Source organism: Saccopteryx leptura, chromosome 2 (assembly GCF_036850995.1).
Source record: "Saccopteryx leptura isolate mSacLep1 chromosome 2, mSacLep1_pri_phased_curated, whole genome shotgun sequence".
NCBI classification, from domain to species: Eukaryota; Metazoa; Chordata; class Mammalia; order Chiroptera; family Emballonuridae; genus Saccopteryx; species Saccopteryx leptura.
Genome location: NC_089504.1, coordinates 88,089,218 through 88,112,647, shown reverse-complemented (window position 1 = coordinate 88,112,647; position 23,430 = coordinate 88,089,218). Strand labels below are relative to the sequence as shown.

Here is a 23,430-nt window from a genome sequence, read left to right as displayed (position 1 = left end):
ATCCTATACAAAAGAATAAGAAATGACCGAAGAAATGAGTAAAATCAGAAGCCTTGGGGGGGAAAGACATTCTGCAGTGGTTTGTACTGCAGAATACTATTTAGATATTAAAAAAATAAAAAGACTGCAAAATATGTTGGATGTACTGACCAGAAGGACCTTGATGTATCTGTTGATAATAAATTAGAAAGAAACCGGACTAAGAGTGAGAGGAAGGTTTAAAGACATCTGGCTGTGAAACCTTCAAAAGGGTTTGGTGATAACTGGGCAGGAATATTCGGGAAAGGCTTTTTTTTTTTTAAAGATGAGATCAAACATAGAAAAAAGACTGGAAAGATAAAAACCAAAATTTTACTAGTAATAAATTCTAGATAACAGGATTATAAATATTCTTAATTTTCTTATTTATGCTTTTCTATATCTCCCACATCCTCTATAATAAACATGAATTACATTTATAATAAAAAAACATTATTTTTAAGTCTGTTCTAATAGAATTATATAACTACCTTCTATATTCCCCAAATTGTTTAACTTTATGCTTCTGACTTTAAAAGTCCTTTTTTTTTTTAAAGGAAAAGGAAGGCAAAAAGAGAACCAGTATTATTGAATAGCTGAAGTGTTTCTGGCTTTATCTGCTATTTGATTCATAATCGCCTAGGGGGAAAATGTTATATGAGGAAACTGAAGTTACAAAAATAATTTGCCCAAGGTCATGAAACCATTCAGGCTTTGGTGCTCAGTAATATTATGATCTTTATGAAAGGTCCATTTTTAAAATAGCAAATATTATTTTATGATCAACAAAAAGATGCTTCTTTGAGCAATGAGGAGCTATGTGAAGAGCAAACAGAACACTTGGTTGATTTTGCTACTGCAGGCTTCTTTCCTCAAGGCATCATTCTTTGTTTGGCTTTTCTTTTAGCTACCAAAGTAAAATCCAATTAGAAGAAACTAAAAATTGGATGCTAATATGAAATGGAAATACCTAACTTGCATATCCAGATGAAGGACTCTAAATTCAAACCTGCCTTGGCCAAGTTCCTCTCTCCTGTGTTCTCAGTTGGGCATGTTAATAATACTATATATATTCAGCAGTTACAGTAGGTAGGCGTACAGTTATACATTTTCATTTTAGAACATTTTGCCTTCCCTTTTCCTTTATTTTAAAGTAGGAGCAAGACTTGCCCTTTTGGCTTAGCAGATAGAGCATTGGCCCGGCATATGAACGTCCTGGGTTCGAATTCCGGTTAGGGCATACAGGAGAAGTGACCATCTGCTTCTCTCCCTCTTCTCCTCCAACAGCCAGTGGCTGGATGAGTTCGAGCACTAGCCCTGGGCTAAGGATAGCTCCACTGGTCCAAGTGTAATCAGCCTCAGGTGCTAAAAATAGCTTGGTTGATTCAGGCATCATCCCCGGACAGGAGTTGGCAAGTGGATCCCAGTTGGGGTGACTGTGAAAGTCTGTCTTACTATCTCCCCTCCTCTGACTTAAAAAAAATAAAAGTAGGAATATGAGTGCTCTCAGAAAAATAATGATGGTATTTCAGTGTTGAAGCCAAACATAAACAACTTCCTTTTCCTACATACAGATTTAGGGATGAAAGATTTTTATATTAAAAAATTTTAGAGTAAAATATAAAATTAATATTAATTTTTAAAGATAAAATTTAACCTTATAGTGAAATGTATTATTCCATACATATTTCTCTAGCTCTTTTCATTGTTTTCTCTTTATTGCTGCTTATTTCAGCAGTTTGACTATGATGTGCTTAGGTGAGAGATTTTTATATTAATCATGTTTGGGGTACAATGTGCTTCTCAGAACTACAAAATCAAGTTTTACATCAAATCTGGAAATTTTTTTAGAACTATTTCTTCAACTATCTTTTCTTCCCCATTCTCTGTCTCTCTTTCCTGTCTGGGACTCCAATTATATGCATGTTAGATTGCTTGAAATTGTCCCATAGGTCATTTAGGCTCCATTCATTTTTATTTCTTTTTCAGATTGGATAATATCTATCAACTTATCTCCAAGTTCCCCCACTCTTCTTTTCTGCTGTCTTCAATCTTTAATTAAGGTCATTCAATGTTTTTTTAATTTCACTTAAATTTTCAATTCTAGAATTTTTACTTGTTTTTTTTTCTAATTCCCATTTCTCTGTGGCATTCTCTATCTATTCATTTATTATACTTTTATTTTCCTTTAAGTCCTTAAATATATTTACAAACTTTTGAAGTCCTTTTCATTTTAACATCTGGGTTTTCTCAGGTTCCATCAATAATGATTGCTTTTCTCTTGAATCACAGTTTCCTATTTCTTCACGTCTTTAAGTTTTTACAGTAAAATGGACATTTTAAGTTATATGTTGTAGGTTGCTGCTCCTTTCAAGAATGGTTTGTATTATAAATGAGCAACAAACTTCACTGAACTAAAACTCTAAAAACTTCTTTGAAGTGGGTAGCACCAGAAATCTCTACTCGAGTCTTTCAACGTCTAGCAACTGTTTTTTCCTAGAAGTCTACCCAATGCATACATAGCTCAGCAGTCAGATCAGAATCTGGGTAGTTTATACAGGCATACTTTGGAGATATTACAGGTTTGGTTCCAGATCACTATAATAAAGCAAATATCATAATAAGACAAGCCATACAAATTTTCTGGGTTCCCAGTATATGTAAAAGTTATCTTTCCACTAAACTATAATCTATTAAGTGTGCAGTAGCATTATATCTAAAAAAACAATATACACACTTTGATTAAAAGCAGCTAACCATCCTCTGAGCCTTCTGAGTTATTATCTTAGTGCTGGTGATCTTGCCTTGATGTTGATTAAAAATAATAGTATCTGCAAAGTGCAATAAAGCAAAATGTGATAAAGCAAGGCATGCCTGTACAAAGTTTTGGCACTCAGTCTCCCATGTCTCCCTAATACAGGGGTCCCCAAACTGCGGCCCCCTGAGGCCATTTATCCGGCCCCCGCCGCACTTCCAGAAGGAGCACTTCTTTCATTGGTGGTCAGTGAGAGGAGCATAGTTCCCATTGAAATACTGGTCAGTTTGTTGATTTAAATTTACTTGTTCTTTATTTTAAATATTGTATTTGTTTCCGTTTTGTTTTTTTACTTTAAAATAAGATATGTGCAGTGTGCATAGGGATTTGTTCATAGTTTTTTTTATAGTCCGGCCCTCCAACGGTCTGAGGGACAGTGAACTGGCCCCCTGTGTAAAAAGTTTGGGGACCCCTGCCCTAATATGTAGGAAGGCAATGAGTATGTTAGTTGATCTCTTCATATAAGAGTTAGCAAAATTTACTTGCAATTAAGTTTTATTATCTGTAAAGACACAAAGCTTCTATAAAACCTTTCTCTTCTACCCAATATACCAGAAAGATTATTGATTAAAATATACTTGTAAGCCTGACCAGGTGGTGGCGCAGTGGATAGAGCATCGGACTGGGATGCAGAAGGACCCAGGTTCGAGACCCCGAGGTCGCCAGCTTGAGCGCGGGCTCATCTGGCTTGAGCAAAAAGCTCACCAGCTTGGACCCAGGGTCTCTGGCTCCAGTGGGGGGTTACTCGGTCTGCTGAGGGCCCGCGGTCAAGGCACGTATGAGAAAGCAATCAATGAACAACTAAGAGGTCACAACGCACAACGAGAAACTAATGATTGATGCTTCTCATCTCTCTCTCCGTTCCTGTCTGTCTGTCCCTGTCTATTTCTGCCTATGTAAAAAAAAAAAAAAAAAAAATATATACTTGTAAGATGACATTATAATAAAAAATCTCATGTTCAAGAATTGGGTGACTCACAAATATAACAATTATCACATAGAGTATAAAATATCAAATAGTTTTAAAAGGTTGAAAAAGACATTGATTTAAGAAACAAGGTGTTAGCAACAAAATTTCTTTTAAGTTGGTATAACTAAACTTGAACATTTTTTATACCTTCAAAAGTCTTAAGACTCATATTGATATGTTATTAAAAATAAATGTATATGAACTTAAATGTTGATAGGGTTTTCTTTAGTTGCTTTTATATTTCCAAGGTTGAAAATAGTTAAGATGAGAATTAAGGTGCTAACCAAGTCACTTACACTTATGGTTTCAATGTTCTAAATAGGAATTGTACTTAGCTTGTATATTTTGACTGGTAATAACAGTTACATACAGAAATTTAACAAGTTTAATCTGAAATTATATTACAGAAATGCATTTAAGAGCTATACAAACTGCTTTTCCTAGTGACAGGAGAAAATGGTTGGTTGGTATAGGGTAAACTTTATCTTCCTTTAACAGCAGGTCCCCATGAAAAGCTAAAAGCTTCTCCAAGGGAAGAGACAGGAAGAGGATGCAGACTAGTTCCTTCTGATATGCTCTGAAGTTGCAAAGTTTACCAAGCAGTGTGTACACAGTAGCAAAATCTAAGAAGGAACCGCTTTGACCTGGGGAAATGTACCTCAAATATTCTGCAATCAGTGCATTTGTTTATTCCTTGGAGTTTCCTTTCCAAAAATATAAATAAAAACTATTGCTGACAGGTTCTTTGCCTCTTTACTCATGCAACACACCAGTGTTTCTTGAACATTTAAAAAAACTTTTATTGAATTAATCGGGGTCACATGGGTTAATAAAATTATGTTTCAAGTGTACAATTCTATACTACATATTGTACATTGTACTGTGTGTTCACCATCCAAAGTCAAGATCTGTCACCATTTATCCCTCCTTTACCCTCTTGTTTCCCCTATTCCCCTTTCTCACCATATGGTTATCTGAGTCTGAGATTGGTTTTTATTTATTTATTTTTTTTGCTTAGTCCCTTCACCCTTTTCACCCAGCCTCCAAACCACCCACTTCTCTGACAGAAGTCAGTCTGTTCTGTATCTATGACTTTTTTTTGTTTGCTTGTTTATTTTGTTCATCAGATTCTACATATACCACATTTTCCCATGTATAAGATGCACCCTTTTCTGAAAAATTTGGGGTCTACAAACCGGGTGCTTCTTACACAGTGGTTGTAGATTGTTTACTTGCATTTCCTGCTTTTTTTTGCGCTCATTGTTGAAGACCCTGATTTGTCATCAGACACAGATGACGACAAGCTAATGGATTGAAGTTTTGACAGTGATAAGGAGTTGTATGAATTTTATGATAAATAAAACTTGAGTTCAGTAACTTTATGTAATACACTTTTATTTCTAATTTCGGGCCCCAAAAGTAAGGTGCATCTTATACATAGGGACATAGGGTAAATGAAATCATATGGTTTTTCTCTGCCTTATTTCACATAACATAAAACTTTCTAGATCCATCCATGCTGGAACAGAAGGTAACATTTCCTTCCTTTTTTATGGCTGAGTAGTATCCCGTTGTGTAAACGTACCACAGCTTTTATATCCACTCATCTACTGATTGGCACTTGGGCTGCTTCCAAATTTTGGCTATTTTAAATAACACTGCAATTACCAGAAGGATGCATATATTCTTTGGAATCCCTGTTTCAGGTTTCTTTGTATATATTCCCAAAAGTGGAACCACTGATTCATGAGGAAACTGCACATTGTTTTTTTACAGTGGCTGCACCAATCTGCGTTACTAACAACAGTGCATGAGGGTTCCGCTTTATCCACATCCTTGCCAGCATTTAATTTATTGATGATAGCCATTTTGACAGTGTGAGGTGGTATTTCATTGTGGTTTTCATTCTATTTCTCTGATTAATGACATTGAGCAACTTTGTATATCCTCCTTGGAGAAGTTGGAAAAGTGTTGATTCAGTTCCTTTGCCCATTTTTAAATTACATTGCCTTTTTTTGGGGGGGGGGTTGAATTGTATAAGTTCTTTATAAATTTAGATTAACTCCTTGTCAGATGTATCATTCATGAATATTTTCTCACATTCATTGGGCTGTCTTTCCACTTTGCTGACGGTACCACTGGCTGTGCAAAAACATTTTATTTTGATGTAGTCCCACTTTTTAATTTTTTTTCCCTTGCCCCCCCAAATATATCAGAAAAAAAATACTGCTACAACAATTTTCTTAGATTTTACTGCATATATCTTCTAAGATTTTTATGGTTTGGAGTCTAACATTTAAGTTTTTAACCCATTATGAATTTATTCTTGTACATGGTATAAGAAGGTGGTCCACCAAATAAATAAAACCATAAATAAAAGAGAATAACTGACACTACAGAAATACAAAGGATTCTAAAGATAGTATTACAAACAACACTATGCCAACAAATTGGAAGATCTGGAAGAAATGGATAAATTCAAAGAAACAAACAATCTTCCAAAACTGAGTAAAGAAGAACTAGCAAATCTGAATAGACCAATATAACTAATAAAATCAAAGCAGTAATCAGAAAACTCCCAACAAACAAAGCTAACCATGGTGGTATGTTCCACTTGCTGCCAATGGGTCTGGGCACTGCCCACACACCTGTGGCCCTTTACATGCTGGGACACAGAGTTAACACAGAGAGGCCTAGGGCAGTTTTGTTTGGACCAGGCCACAAATCTGATTTCACCTGAACAGCCTAATGTCCCTCCTCATGTATGGATGAAAGGGGGTTCTGGAGGAGCTGTCTGCATGGGCAGAGCTGAAGGCTGAATCAGCCCTGGAGGGGCGCCTGACTCCAGCGGCCGTGCCACCTACAGAGCTAGAGCTCTAAAGCCTGTGTGACATATCCTGACCACAGTGAGGCCCCACCAGTGTTCTGGACAGACGAGAGGAGCTGCCTCCTTACAATGCATCAGGGCCAGCTCAAGAGCTGCTTGGTGTCGTCATCAGAGGAATCTTTTTTACTCCCCTCTTTGATCTTTTTATTTTCAGCCATTGTTGTTTTTCTTTTCTCCATGGCATGATTCAGTTTTATTGTATTTTTATTATTTGGGATTTGGGGCAGGAAGTTTTTTTTCTTTCATTTTTCAATGGCATGATTTTAAGGAATAAATAAAAGCAATTCTTTATATTTTAAAGTGTGCCATTCCTGAGCATGGAGTATGCTCACAATGCTCTGCAAACATCACCGCTATCTTGTTGCAGAATATTCCATCACCCCAAATGGAAACCCTGCACCAAAAGGACTCACTCACTCCCCACTCCTCCCGCCCCTGGAAACTCCTCACCTGCTTTCTGTCTCTGCTCCTTTACCTATTCTGGGTGCTTCCTATCAATGGAATATTATAAGTGCCTTTTGGGGTACAGTCTCATACTTCTGTTTTCTTTAATCTGAAATAGCATTTTGGGTATTTAAAAGGAAAATCCCAAAAGAATTAGAAATCAGATGTTAAAAAAAATTGCCCTTTTAGTAAGTGGGCATCATCTTGAAGTAGAGACTGCTGTGCTAAGTGTGACCCCAGGGCCAGAAGCCAGTCAGGCAATGGCTGGCTCTTCCTGTGTCTGAAACAAAAAGAAGAAAAATGCAGAAATCTGGAAAGACAAACCACAAGCTGGAAAGCATTCCTCACAACTTAAGGCCAGAGAGAGGTTTCACATCCCTGTGGTGCAAAAATCTCCCTAAAGTTGATGTTTTCTAAAGGGACAGAGGGCAAACACAAGCACTTCCAATGAGAGGCAGTGCAAACACCAGTATAAGTCAGATGGTGGCTGACCTCTCCGATGGGGACACATGCACTGTTAATACCAGTGAAAGAGCCCTGTCCCCATCAGAACTAATGAAATAAAGCAGTAATAAAAATACTCCCAACAAACAAAAATCCTGGGTGGCTTCAAAGGAGAATTTTACCAAACATTTAAAGAAGAACTAATACCTATCCTTCTCACACTGTTCTAAAAATGCAAGAGGAGGGAAGACACTTTCAAGCTCATTTTATGAGGCCAGTATTATCCTAATTCCAAATCCAGATAAAACACAACAAAAAAAGAAAATTATAGGTTGACCTTTTTTTCCATTGTTGTCCCCGTAAGGAGACTTTTTTTTTGTGGCAGAGACAGAGAGTCAGAGAGAGGGACAGATAGGGACAGACAGACAGGAAGGGAGAGAGATGAGAAACATCAATTCTTCGTTGCGGCTCCTTAGTTGTTCATTGATTGATTTCTCGTATGTGCCTTGACTGGGGGGCTACAGCAGACTGAGTGACCCCTTGCTTGAGCCAGAGACCTTGGGCTCAAGCTGGTGAGCCTTGCTCAAATCAGATGAGCCCATGCTCAAGCTGGCGACCTCGGGGTCTTGAACCTGGGTCCTCCAAATCCCAATCCAACCCTCTATCCACTGCGCCACCGCCTGGTCAGGCAAGGAGACTTTTTATAAGACTATTTTTTTTAACCCAATTGCCTCCTCCATGAAAATTTTTAGATTACAGATGTAATTTTGATCTGCCTATGTAAAGGAACCTTTGGAGGGCCACAAACTATAATGATACCCAAGATTTTTTTTACTCTCCCCCCAAAAGAAATTTGCCCATTAGGGGTGGTACTGTTCTATTAAGAAACAGACTATGTACACTAGGAAAATCCTGTGAGTTCTGTGTCTCTAACTTCAAGGGCCAAAAAAGGAGGCAATTCACAAAAGGGAAATGTAAAACATATTATCTCTAAAAAGTGAAAAAAATATAAACATCTTACTGTTATATCCACACACAAGAAATTTCTTGTTGGGGATGGTGTTAAGGAAAGAAAAAAAATAACTTATATGTTTGGTTTAAATTAACACTTAAAAATAGCTGAGGCAAATGAAACTAATTGTAGGGGTCAAAGAATTCAAACTTTAATATGGAATGTTTTCAGTAAAATCTTATCACAATAAAAAGCTAAATTCTTATCTCTACTAAAGCCTGTTTCAATTCTTTTTCAACTCTACATCTCTGGAGAAAATATGTCTAGGTTTTAAAAGGAAATGTTAACACAAAGCATAAAATTATGAAAGAAATACAAAGTCCTGATTATTGAATTCATTTCCTGGTATTGTTATTTACCTTTTTACAATGTATGTTGCTCAACAAACATTTATAAAAAACAGCTTAAATGAGGCAAAAACTTGAATTAATATTGTCCTTAGATAAATGAAAAACTTAAAATTATGGTCTAAAACATAAAAAAAGAGATTTCTCAGATGGAGTAATTGAACATTTAATTCTTTAGCTTACAGAAAAAAGAAAATATAGATGTAAAAACATTCATAGTCCTACATACCCAAAAGAATTGAATAAAGAACCTCAAAGAGATATGTGCAAACCCATGTTCAATGCAGTATTATTCACAATAGCCAAGAGGCAGAAACAATCTAAAGGTCCACCAACAAATAAATGAATAAAGAAACTGTAGTATGTGGAATGGAATATAATGGAATATTACTCAGCCTCAAAAAAGGAAGTCCTGTCACATGTTACAAAATAGATGAACCTCAAGAACATTATGACAAGTAAATAAATCATTCACAAAAAGACAAATATTGCACATTTCCATTTATATAAGATATCTAAAATCATCAAACTCATAGAAACAAAGTGTGATGTGCTTGGGGAAGTTGTTTTTCAATAGGTGTACATTTCAGGTTTATAAGATGGAAAAGTTCTAGATATCTGTTGCACAACAATGTGCATATAGTTAAAATTACTATACTGTACATTTAAAGGTGGTTAAGATGATAAATTGTATGTGTTTTATCACAATTAAAAAACACTTGTCATCAAACCAATCGAAGGTAATAATCAAAATTAGAATTACTCCTCCAATTGTTTTGCAAATAAAACTAGGTAAAAACAAACCCTAAACACATCTGGGCAGATAAAATATATATACTTAAATATGTAGAATAACAATTGTGCATGTATATCATCACTCTAAATTCAATTGTTTATTAATAACATTCAATGTGTATTTATAGGTCCATAATCCTTTAAATAAAACTCATAGGGAGTCTGTGTTTCAGAATGCAGAATTCTTCTGATTTTAGAAAATAGTGCACATAATAATTACTGTACAACTCCCCCAGCTGGGTCAGAGGCAGCATCCTGTCATCAAGTATATGAAAACTGTTGCAGCAGAAAGTATGAGCAGTCACACTAGGTAGGATAATTAAGACTATAAATAGCCTCATGTCGGTTCAGTTCAGATTCAGTTTTGCTGCCAAGAGCTTTTTAGATTCTGGGATCCCAGATAAATGGATATCATGAGTCCATTATTATATTTCAAGAATCTTTCAACATTTTTAAGTTAGCAAATACCAGGTTTTATTCCCCATGATTTCACTAGTTGCCAGAGTAATTCCAAGTAGAAAATAAAAACATAGCTAATTTAAAGTCACCACATATGTTAGCATAAAAAAACACTCATAGTTAGAATTCACTAGTCTAAAAATCAAAGATTCCATACTAATTTTTACAAAACTTAATCCCAGGCTCTTTAAACTTAATTTTGTATATTTGTTTTTAATCTCTGTCTGTACTATCCAAACGGCAGCCACTAGCCACATACGGTTTTTGAATGTACTGCTTCCAGAGTTAGATGGGCTGTGATTGTAAAATCTCATTGATCACTTTTATATTGATTATATGTTAAAATGACATTTTGAATACACTGGGTTCAATTAAATATTTTGTTAAAATTCATTTATCTCTTTTCACTTTTTTTTCTTCTTCTCCAACTGAGAAGAGGGGAGAAAAAGAGACTTCCACATGTGCCCTGACAGGGATCCACCAGCAACCCACGTCTGGGGCCGATGCTCTGCCCATCTGGGGCCATGCTCACAACTAAGTTATTTTTATTTTTAGCACTTGAGGTGGAGGCTCTATGGGGCCATCCTCAGTGCTAGAGCCAATTGAGCCATGGCTGTGGGAGAAGAAAGAGAGAGAGAAAGAAAGAGAGAGAAGGGAGGGGAAGGGGGAGGATGAGTGGGGAGAAGCAGACGGTTGCTTCTCCTGTGTGCCCTGACTGGGAATCAAACCCAGAACATCTCATGCCAGACCAGCACTCTACTACTGAGCCAACCGCAAGGGCCTCCCTTTACTTTTTTAACATGGCTGCTAGGAAATTTGAAATTACATATTTGGCTGGCATTACATTTCTGTTGGACAGTGCTGTTCTATTTTCATATTAGTCATTCATGTCTGAAACTAATTACAATCAAAACATTAAAACATTACCTCCACTAGGATACCTCTCCTGACTACCCACGACTGGGGTGGATATAGTACGTACTTCTATTGCTCCTATGCTTCTATCATAGCACTATTACATTATATTTTAATTGTTTACTTGTCATTCTACCAGGTTGACAGTTCCTTGAGGAAAGAGACTGTTTTTTAAAAAAATCTGGGAATACCCAAGTTATAGCACAGGCATAGAAGAAGTTTTCAATAAATGTTAAATGAATGAGACCATCCAATGAAATACTATCTAGTTGATGTGAAAAATCACAGAAAATTATAAGACAATAAATGAGTGGAGCAACAGGCATTCATAAATTATATCATTAATATTTCAAAAAAAAATTAGTACATTTTGAAAGTTCCAATTTGTTCCAAAAAAAAAAAAGATTTTTAAAATCTACATTATTTTCTCACCTGAAGTCAAATTACTAGCCGTACTTTGTGATTTCTGCATTTCAGTAGATTTGAAATTGAGATCATCTTGCATTATCTTCAGCTCTTGGTTGGTGATAGAGGATATCTGTTTCATACGATTTATATTCTGTGTTTGCAGTGAAATAAAAATGAAAAAAATTCACCAATTTAACTCTCCAATAAAACTCTTAGAAAACATTGATAAGGATTGGGGTGTTTTGAATGGGTATTCTTTTTTAAATATAACATTCATTACATATGTTTTATAGAAGAGAGTGAAATTAAATCAAGTTTTCTCAATAAGACAGGCTAAATTACAAATCAAAATATTTTTTAAAAATTTACTTTTTATTGCATTACACAAAAAAATTCAACACTGTTTCAGAAACTAATTTGAGTCTTAAAAACTAAAAATACTGAAAAGAAACTGCGTTTTTCCCTCCCATCATACCATACACTAGTGGCTTCTCAATAAGCATGTTTTGATGAACCAAGATATTCTAGATATCTTGTACTCCTGTAGATTTCCATAAGAACAGAATTTCTTTCATTTATAATACAAATTACAGTATAAAAATATATTTAAAAATATATACTAGGCCCTGGCCAGTTAGCTCATATGTAGAGCGTTGGCCTGGTGTGTAGATGTCCCAGGTTCGATTCCCGGTCCGGGCACACAAGAGAAGTGCCCATCTGTTTCTCCACCTTCCCCCCCCTCCTTCCTCTCTCTCTCTCTCTCTCTCTCTTCCCCTCCTGCAGCCAAGGCTCCATGGGAGCACAGTTGGCCTGGGCACTGAGGATGGCTCCATGGCCTCCACCTCAGGTGCTAGAATGGCTCTGGTTGCAACAGAGCAACAGCCCAGATGGGCAGAGTATTGCCTCCTGGTGGGCAAGCCAGATTGGGTGGATCCCGGTCAGGCACATGCAGGAGTCATGCGGGTGCACATGCGGGCACCAGTTTCTCACTTCAGAAAAATACAAAAGAAACCCAAAACAAAACAAAAAATAAGCGAGAGAATGTAAAGGAAACAGTTTAAATGAATGAATGCAATAGTAAACCACTGGATTTTTTGAGTTGCATTGGAAAAGGTAATCAGTAAAAATAATGAGGACACCAGGACATGTACACAGTACTCACCCGACTACTATACTCCAGAAGTGCAACAATGTCAGCTTCTATCTGTGCCTTCCGTTCCAGTTCCTGATTCTTAGTTTCCTCAAAAGTCTGAATAAAAGCTGTCAGTTGAGAAATATGATGAGAGGCTACTTTTGATATAGTTAACACTATAAATTCTGATGATTTGTAGGTCTTTAATTCTTTTTTTTTTTTACAGAGACAGAGAGTCGGAGAGAGGGATAGACAGGGACAGAGATGAGAAGCATCAATCATTAGTTTTTCGTTGCGCATTGCAACACCTTAATTGTTCATTGATTGCTTTCTCATATGTGCCTTGACTATGGGCTTTCAGCAGACCGAGTAACCCCTTGCTCAAGCCAGCGACCTTGGGCTCAAGCTGGTGAGTTTTTGCTCAAACCAGATGAGCCCTCACTCAAGCTGGCGACCTTGGGGTCTCGAACCTGGGTCTTCCGCATCCCAGTCCGATGCTCTATCCACTGCATCACTGCCCAGTCAGGCTGATTTGTAGGTCTTAAGAGTACATTTTAGAAATTCAAAGTAAATTTTAAAGTATCAATGTTTAACATTTTATTAACCTAAGGGTAATTACTCAATGAGCATATTTCTAGATACTTTCATAACATTTGTTATGACCTTATAACTTACAAGTAAACTAAAAATTTATATAGGCCCAGGAGTTACAGTTGATAAAGAGATCAGGAAAAAAAATCTGTGTTTACATAGTATCTCCTGGATACAGTTACAATTATTAACATTACATTAATTAAGTAATTAGCCTTAATTAGCTTTACGTTTGAAAATAATATTACTAGTTTCCTATATTATATGAATATGAGGATTTTACTTACAATGTTGCATTAATCTCAGCTAAATAAGTTTAATAATTTATTCAGATTACAAATATTCTATGTAATCAATCTTTTTCTTGCCTAATATAGAACCAGTATATAACTTGTTCTTATTTACATTCTTAAAATATTTCTATGGATCTTCCAAAAATAAAAACTTTCAGTTAAAAATAACTTTATGATTAGCATAAAATAAGGAATTAATCTTTTAAATAATTTTTGATACTTGCTGAGATTTTAAAGAAATCTTGGTATATTGGCAAATCACAATAGGCAATTACTGTTTTATAGCATGCTTCTATGAAGGTAAGTATTGACATCAAACGTATAAAACTTCAGATTCTAGCAAAATGATATTGAAGGAAACCAGAAATGGTTAATATGTCAATTTTGAAAACTTTCTAAATGTATAATATAAGTTTAAGTGAAGATCAATTTACAAAGTCAAGATTTTTTTAAAAGTGAAGAGAAGCTACAACTGAAGGCTACTAAAGTTTCAGTCACAGAACCAAGTAACAATAGGTAATTAAAGAAATATTATAAAAAGTTAAAAATGGTGAAAGATATTAAAGGTGAACATAGTGAAGCATATAAAAGAGAATACTCTACACTTAATCAGTAAGTGGTCTATCGACTCTCTCTATGGACTATAAATAAAGTACTAGATTTAGAATCTATCCCTAACATATACTCATACACACATGTATACATGTACAAACCTTTTTAGAATTCTTCACCTATCCCCTAACTATGCTATTATATATATTTAGTAATCCTTCAAGGCAAATGCTTTGAATGTTCACGCTTCTGCATTTATTAGCCATTATATCTTCCCAAAATGAGATGTCTGATTTGGTATAAATGAACAACTACCTGAAAATATAATATTTTCATATCTGTAAGACTACCACTTACTGTCCATATGTTGCTCCCTTTTTTTTAGCTCCTTGTACTTCTGATTCATTTCACCTATAAGAGATACAAAATATAACAATTTAAAAAAAACTGGATACAATACTCTAGATTAGAAATATCCCTTAGGTTCTCTATAATGTCATCAGTCACCAAATATCAGTATTTCCAATTAGGCATAATAATTGTACACTGACTTATAGAATCTTTTGAAAACGGCTATATATGGATGTTTGATTATTTGTATATAAAAAGGAATCTTTGTACTGAAAAGAACTTAAAGGCTTTTCAATGGTTTTCTATTTTACTCAGGAGTTTTTCAGCTTATACCTGAACACTACTGGTGATGGGAAACATAAGCTCCCAAGAAAGTTCATTTCATCTTTGAGTAGCTCACATTGGCAAGCAAGATAGCAAGGCTTAAAGTCTAGGTATTAAGCGCTGTCATATGAAAAACAAAGGGTAGTACAGAAGTACATAGCAAGGACAACTAATTTAGTAGAAAGGTTCACAGAAATTTTCTCTAAAGAAGTAATATTTAGGCTGCATTATATAGAATAAACGAGTAAGAGTTACCAAGTCAAAATATAGAAGATTAAATTCAAACTCAAAGCATTACAAGTATAGAAATTTGAAGATGAGGATGAATCTGAAAGCACACGTACTGACAGCGTGGTGTGGCTGAGGCAGAGACTGGAAGTGAAAAAGTGGCACAGAGATGAAGGCGGTTATGGGAGACCTTACCGGACACTTACAATCAAAGACAATGAGCATCTTTGGATCTGAGGATCTTTAAGCAGGAAAATAAAACGGTCAGTTTGCATTTCTGAAATTATAGTATTTCTGGTCTGGAGAATAAAAGAGAAGGTGGAGGTAATAAGACCAGTTGGAAATTGTCACAGTAATGATGAAAGATGAAGGTTGCGTGGAGTAGAGTGGTGACAAATTAGGATTTACAAAAGTGTGAATACTGTTTGAGACATTTAAAAGACAAAGTGAATGGATTTTGGTGAAGGTTAGACAGAGAAAAGTCAAATATGACTCCCAGGTTTCTACTTGAGTAACTGAGGTCATGGTGGTATTATAAGTGAAAAGAGAAACAAGTTGGAGAAGTTGCTTACAGCAGTTTTTGACAGGTTCCATTTAATATATGAAACAGACACATTTAAAAGGGCAAAAATCTGAGGGCCAGACAAATGGATAAAATCTGACACTTTAGCTGCATTAACAGGACCATTAGCACAGGCTAATTACTTCACGACAACAGGATTTTCAGTGTAGACAAAATTGAGTTTTGGAGACACATAGTATTATCTTGGACTAAGGAGACAGCAGCAGCCCTGTCTTCCCAGGGACCAAGGCAGAGAAAGCAAAATAAATTTGTGTTTTGTCCATTCTGGAGAAACTAAAAGAGCTTATTAGGATGATTTCCAGCAAGGATGGAGGAATAGCAGGCTAGAGATTCCTACGGGGGTTTGTAATAAGGAGCCAACATCTAGAAGGACTTTAGGAAGAAGAGTTCAAAGAAAATGGGGGAGCTGATAAGAGTCCAGAGGCTAAAACCCAATGATTAGCTTGTGTTCCATATATCCTCTTATAAGGTACAGGGTTTTTCCAAGTACTGGCTATAGTAGCAATAAAGTTTGGGAGTGGAGGAAGATAATCAGGTAGAGCTTCTAGTTACAGGAGGCATGGATTTCCACTTGTATATAGACTTGCTTGGAAGTGAGTTGTAAGTACACAAAGGTGAAGGCAAAGTCAGAGACCTGGGTCAGCAAACAGCTATTTTCTTGCTGGTCTGAAAATATTTTACCCAAGATCATTGAGGACAGCCCTGATACACAGAAAATCTTGTCAGGGTTACCGAAAAAGTTCTATTAGTAGAAAGCTGAAAGTGAAAGCTATTGTCTAAGGATAGTAAATACCCTGATCATGAATTCCTAGCTAGGAAACATCCAGAACCAACAGGAAAACTGCACTCACTAAGGCTAAGGCTTTGAATGCATTAACTATACCGAACTACTCAGTTCAAAAGATCAACAATGGTCTCAACACACATGTGCAACATGATTAGTTGTGAGGGGGAGGAAAGAGAAAATTTGTTATTAATGACAAACTTTGTAAATGGTTAAGTTTTAAAGAAATACATAATAACAAATTAAGATTAGTCCTACAATAACGTCACCATTCACTTATGTAATGGCAATGTATTTTGATTGGGAAACAAAGAGAAATAATTGGCGTTTGTAGCACATGTGATCTGGAATACCTTCATACAAGGGTGATTGATGTGCATGTAAATGTTATATAAACTATGAAAAGTAGCAGAAAAGTTATTATCTGCTGAACGTGTCATGGCCAGGGTTTCTAAGAAAGTCCTAGTTCACTGTGGCTGTTTGAGAAGTTGCACCTTGGGAGATTAGTCAGGCATGGAGGGGTTAGGAGGAGGCCTGCAATCTAGGCTTCACAGAAATTTAAGTCATCTTTTTCTTTCCTCTTCTAAACTTAAGAGAATGTCCAACATACGCTGTTTCCATTTTTCATCTGGCTATTAGACCTCAGGACATCACAATGAGGTTTCTTATCCTGCCATTCCAATGAAATTGTTCTCAATAAGATTATATGGCCTGGCCAGTTGGCTCAGCGGTAGAGCGTCGACCTGGTGTGCGGGGGACCCGGGTTCGATTCCCGGCCAGGGCACATAGGAGAAGCGCCCATTTGCTTCTCCACCCCCCCCCCTCCTTCCTCTCTGTCTCTCTCTTCCCCTCCCGCAGCCAAAGCTCCATTGGAGCAAAGATGGCCCGGGCGCTGGGGATGGCTCCTTGGCCTCTGCCCCAGGCGCTAGAGTGGCTCTGGTCGCGGCAGAGCGATGCCCTGGAGGGGCAGAGCTCGCCCCTGGTGGGCGTGCCGGGTGGATCCCGGTCGGGCGCATGTGGGAGTCTGTCTGACTGTCTCTCCCCGTTCCCAGCTTCAGAAAAATACAAAAAAAAAAAAAAAAGATTATATGACTCCTTACTTATTTACCAAATCCAAGGTGCAGTTGCTAACTCTTATCTTACTGTGCAATATGTAACACTATTTATTGATAAATCCTTCCTTCTTTCAATTTTTTTCCCTTATGTTTTTTTGTGGGGCAGCTTTTCTGGGTCTTCTTACTCTCAGATGTTCTTTCTCTGTCTTCTCTTCGTGTCTTTCTCTTTTTCCATTTAAATTCTGTGTTCTGCTGTTAGTTGACTTCTAATGCTATATTATAGTCAAGAAAATCTCAGTTACTCCTGTAGTTTAAGAACTCCCAAATATGACCTTTTCCCCAATTTTCAGGTTATTTTATCCAATTGCTTACCAGATATATTCATCTGGTTACCTTTCAGTATTCTAATACTAGTATACTCCTAATTAAACTCATCAATCTTCCTTCTTACAGTCTGCACCCCTCTGTGCTCCCTATTACATATGGAAGTCCTTCACCATGCACTTATCATGCAAGTCAGAAACCTGGAGTCTTCCCTTCTGTTTCTCTCAAATCCATACTCTTAGATGCCATCAAAGTGAGCTGGAAGACATATCTGGTCAACGTCTCCAGCTATACAGCTGCCAGCTGAATTAGATAGGACAGAGCTCCCACGCATCTTAGCAGATTCCCAAGCTTCATAAAACCTCCTCCCATACCACTGTTATTAAGGAGAGAGGTCATGTTAAGAAGAGAGCAGGTACAAGTGAACTGCTCTATTTCGTGATTTCTCTGTTGGAGGATTAATACATGAGGGGCTCATGAAAGGTAATGTCCAGATGTGGGCAGTCCTAAGGTAGGGGAGTTTCCATATAAATCCTTAGATATGCACAAGAGAGGACAAGATCACAGATATGGGAAAACTGGTCAGTATATCCTACTGGATATACAAAGCAGGCAAGCAAAGGGTCTAATGTAGTAAATTAAGAATAAGGAGACCAGGTAGAGGAAAAGGATACAGGGTGATTTCAGAGCTAGCCTCAATTCTGAGCACTTGTGATCACGATTGTACATTAATGTATTCCGAATTCACTGAGTACCTACTATGTGCCAGGTAATGTAACAGGTGCTATGAATACAAAAATGAACACTATAGCTACCAGTCTGTGCTAAATGGGCTTACAATCTATTAGGTGTTCAAAAATAAAAAATTACAATGAAACAGCCCTGGCCAGATAGCTTGGTTGGTTAGAGCACCTTCTGGAAGCGCAGAGGTTGTCGGTTCGATCCCCCATCAGGGCAAATACAGGGACAGATCTATGTTGCGGACTCTCTCTCTCTCTAAATAATCAATAAATTAAAAAAAAATTTTAATTACAATGAAACATAAATGTTGTGACTGGGTATGTACGGAATATATATTTTATACTATAGTAACTAGATGGGTGAAAAAGAGTTCTGAAGGTTTTTACAAAGAATGTATCATATCAGCAAGTAATGTAGAAATTATAAAAATGCATAATATATTTTCCTTCAACAAATGTATACTCTACTAATTCAAGTACCTCAAAATTTACACTATAAATACAGGCTTTTCCTCCCCTTACAGGGAGGAAAGAAAAAATATAAATGGACTATTACAAAAGAGTTGGGACATTGCAAAAAAAATACTATTGCTTTTTTTAAAAAAAATTTTACTTATTGATTTTACAGAGAGAGGAGGGTGGCGGCGGGGGACGATGACAAGAAGTATAAACTCTTAGTTGCTTCACTTGTTCACGACTGCTTGTCATGTGTCTTGACCAGGCAAGCCCAGGGTTTCAAACCGGTGAACTCAGCATTCCAGGTTGATGCTCTATCCACTTGGCCACCACAGGCCAAGCTTGATACTATCGCTTTTTGATACTCTTTGCTAGCCAGCCAGTGGAGTAAGAAAGATATAACCTTTTGGCACTACCAAGAGGCTGATTACCATCGCAACTGCCTTTGTCCTCACTGTCAGTACATTCATCTGACTCTTACTTATCTGCCATCAAATGATGTTCTCTTAACTCAGGGCTTACAGAGCTACCTTTACTTTTATACTCTGAGAAGTACTTCTGACCCTTGATAAGGTCTGACTGCCATTTTCCAGAACAGGTAGCTACCGCAAATCTCTCCTGATCACTACCCAACAAGGCACATGTTAACCCTTTGAGAAGTGAGTTTTTTTCATGCTCACTGACCCCCAGGGAGTGAGTTCTTTTTCAAAAAATGAAATTAGTTCCAGTTCCAGTTTTATTAACTTAAAATCATGTTTGTTTGATAACCAATTTATAGAAACAAGAAGAACATACCTTTGCCTTTTTTCAATGTTGCCTTACACATTTTTAAAATAAAAATTTTTGTATGATCATGCTCTGGACGCTGGAGAGTCAGGAGGCATGAGGATGTACATGAACATTCATACTGCTCAAAGGGTTAATGACTCCCCTGGCCTCAAAGGCCCCAACTTGGCAGACCTACTGATTTTGGAGGTAAAAGGGTAGCAGAAAGCAAATAAGATTGGAGGGTGGCCTGAACAGGTGGTGGCACAGTGGATAGAGCATCGGACTGGGATGCAGAGGACCAAGGTTCGAGACCCCGAGGTCACCAGCTTGAGTGTGGGCTCATCTGGTTTGAGCAAAAGCTCACCAGCTTGGACCCAAGGTCGCTGGCTTGAGCAAGGGGTTACTTGGTCTGCTGAAGGCCCATGGTCAAGGCACATATGAGAAAGCAATCAATGAACAACTAAGGTGTCGCAACGCACAACGAAAAACAAATGATTGATGCTTCTCATCTCTCTGTTTCTGTCCGTCTGTCCCTGTCTATCCCTCTCTCTGTGTCTCTGTAAAAAAAAAAAAAAAGGAAAAAAAAATGATTGGAAGGGTGGGGCAAGAATAAACCCTAAAGGACTTTCTCACATCCAGGTTCTTTCCTTTCCAGTGTTCCTTGTGTAGCATGGTTTCATTCTCTTTATCATTCTGTCCATTCTACTCAGTGAGTTCCAGTTCTTCTCTATGTCTTTTAAATATGATGCCAAGAAATTTAGGATTCCAAGGAGACTTTCACTTCCCATAATCTATAAATCATCTTTTTGTTATTACTACAAACTAGGGTTTTAGCTGTTTGGGAGGTTCTATCACATTGATTCATACTGAGCTGTTATCTGAACCCCCTCTAACATTTTCACCTATGATAGTAGCCAGCACACCTTCTCCTGCCCCTATTTCAATGTTAATTAGTTTTGAGGTCCTAAAGAATTCCATCCTTTTGCATTGCCTCTCTCCCCCACCTACGCTTCACATATCAGTACAGAAGTAAATAATAGTCAATCACTATTAGACTGGTATATTAAAATGAGTACATATGAATTTAATGTTTTAAACTACCTTTTACCTTTAGGTTTAACCCAACTTACCAATCATACCTTTTCTGCAAAATATTTTAAATTTTATCAGGACAGTTTCTTAACAGCTATGCAGATAAGATCCGATAATTCTATTTCTACACACTAGAGGCACTTTAAAAATTATATATAAACTAAATTATTGCTACAAGCTTCATAATTTTAAAGAAAAGAAAAAGGACTATGTAGAAGTTGTTTCAACAGAGTAATGTCAATAATATCAGATGATTTAATGAGGAATTGTTAGCATGTACTAAAAATTACACAAATTCTTAGCTATTGCCTAAAGCAGTGATTATCAAACTTCCGCACGCACTGAAATCTCTGGGAGGGTTTGCTGAAACACAAACTGCTAAGCCCTATCCCCAGGGTTCCACATCGAGTAGCACTGGGGTGGAGACTAAGAATTTTGATTTCTAGTAAGTTTCAGATGGTGCCAATTCATTTAGTCTGGAGTTAATACCACCATTCTAATGAAAGATATATAGTTTGACTAATCTCTAGATAGGACAATATGCAATGATCCATTCTTCTTCATTGAATATATATTGAGAAACTATTGTAGAATAGCAATGAATACATGCCATTTAAAATTTCTGAATAACAGAACATAAACCACACTGAAATTAAGATTATTTTGTATATTCTTGGGAAAATATTAATAAGAAAATATTTCCCAAAATATGCTTTCAGAAAGCCACCAGGAAAGTTATTCTCTCTCTCTCTCTCTCTCTCCCTCTCCCTCTCTCTCTCTCTCTCTCTCTCTCTCTCTCTCTCACACACACACACACACACACACACACACACTCCATTCATCTAATTCTCACAGCAGCCCTAAGAGATACAGAGGTATGTAACTACTGTTATTATCTCCATTGTAAAGATGAGGAAACTGTGCTCTAACACAGAGCTATTCTGTCTTTCTAAATTTTACCTAAAATAACCAAGGATAAAAGCTTCTAACTTAGACCTTGGAATTCTGAGTATAAAGAAGTGTCCTGACAACCAAAAAAAAGTAGGTTTTATATTTTTACTACTCTTGAAAGAAAAATAAATTATGGAATAAATTGCAATGAGTTCACTCAGACGTCTGGACAGTAAGTGAATGATGTACAGCATTTTATGTCAAGTCTATTATGATACATATTTATCACACTGTAGCAGTTAAAGATATTTAGATATCTGTGATATATTAATCACATGATAGTTTTACAATTTAATCTAGTTTTGAGAAGATACTATACTCTAAAAGTGAAGAAATAATTTATAAGTAATAGTAAGTAATGCTCAAAATTCCTTCTTGGGGAGGTATGTGACTGTATTTTACTAATTATTCATCAAACCTAGTACTGAAATCCAGAAAATTAGCTCCACCTTGTGGATCATGGTAGTACTACAAATTCAAGCCTTTGAGAACAGTGAATTGTCTGAAAACTGGACATTATCTTGGCTGACAAAAACAAAGAAATTGTAACAACTAGCATTGGTAAGGAAGCACTTTCACTTACTATTGTAGGTTGTATAAAATGATACAATTTTTCTGAAATAAATTTGCAAAGATAATCAAAATTGTAAAAACAAGTAAAATTCTATTCAAAATTTCACTTCTAGAAATTATTATTTTCAGATGTATAACCTAGTAATTAGACATTTACACATATATAATTTAAGAAGTGAACACTGATAAATCTAGTTTCCATTAGACAGCAAACATAGTTATTACAGTAATAGTGACTATATTCCCAATGCTGTACTTGATATCCATTACGGTTTTTATAACTTGCAAGTTGTACATCTTATTTACCCATTAGAAATATGCAAGTTAATAAACATCTATGTAACAAGGTTATTTACTACAGCATTGCTCTTGGTAGTGAAAAATTAGAAACAACCTAAATGTCAATGTGGATACAGCAAATACTATTTAACAACAACAATAATGACAGCAGCTAATAGTTGTTGCAAGTGCTTAATATGTGCCAGGCACCATTCTTGGTCTGGCTTTAGAGCCACTCTACTATACTTTTTAGAATGAGGTATTACCTACTCATATGGAAGACTGTACATTACATAAACATAAGACAGCATCAGATAAAGTTGAGAACCAACCCAATTTCAAAAGGCTCAGAAATTCTGCACAGAAGACTGATCACTTATTTTATTAAGATTTTGTCATATCTTAAAATAGTAACACTGTTCCTTACAGAATTTCACGTAAAAAAGTGAAAAGTAAAGCAAGGACTTGGTTTAAGTGAACCAAGAAACATTTACTTTGAGGGACCTTCAAAAGGAGATATATAAACACTCAAGAATTAATTTGTGCTGAGAATAAAAACTTTCTTAGTCAACAATTACCTTATCAAAAACAAACTACTCAGCCATAAGTGATAAGTAAAGCCTGAGGTTAAAGGATTTTCATTAAATATATCATGTATTCAGTGAGAATATCAGTCTACTATTATCTATTTTTTGTTGCCTTCTTTACCCAGGGCAACAATGCTTTTTCCATTACTTTACGGTTCTCATAGAGATGCAGACTTTTAAAAAGCAAAAATTAAGCAAATATTTAATGGTTGGAACTTTCTCTGAGAAAGGAGAAATCAGGATGAGTTTGGGC

At 36.4% G+C, this 23,430-nt stretch overlaps 1 protein-coding gene across 3 annotated transcripts in view; it reads right to left on the bottom strand.

Moving 5' to 3' along the window:
* The window catches only part of IFT74 (intraflagellar transport 74), a 99,682-nt gene that overhangs the window by 14,159 nt on the left and 62,093 nt on the right, over positions 1-23,430 (bottom strand). For all 3 annotated transcript variants that reach the window (XM_066368287.1, XM_066368286.1, XM_066368289.1), the window contains exons 14-16: positions 14,440-14,493; positions 12,677-12,774; positions 11,539-11,665 (exon numbers count right to left, since the gene is read on the bottom strand). In XM_066368287.1, coding sequence (XP_066224384.1) covers positions 11,539-11,665; positions 12,677-12,774; positions 14,440-14,493 — 279 coding nt within the window. The remainder of the gene's footprint in view (positions 1-11,538; positions 11,666-12,676; positions 12,775-14,439; positions 14,494-23,430) is intronic.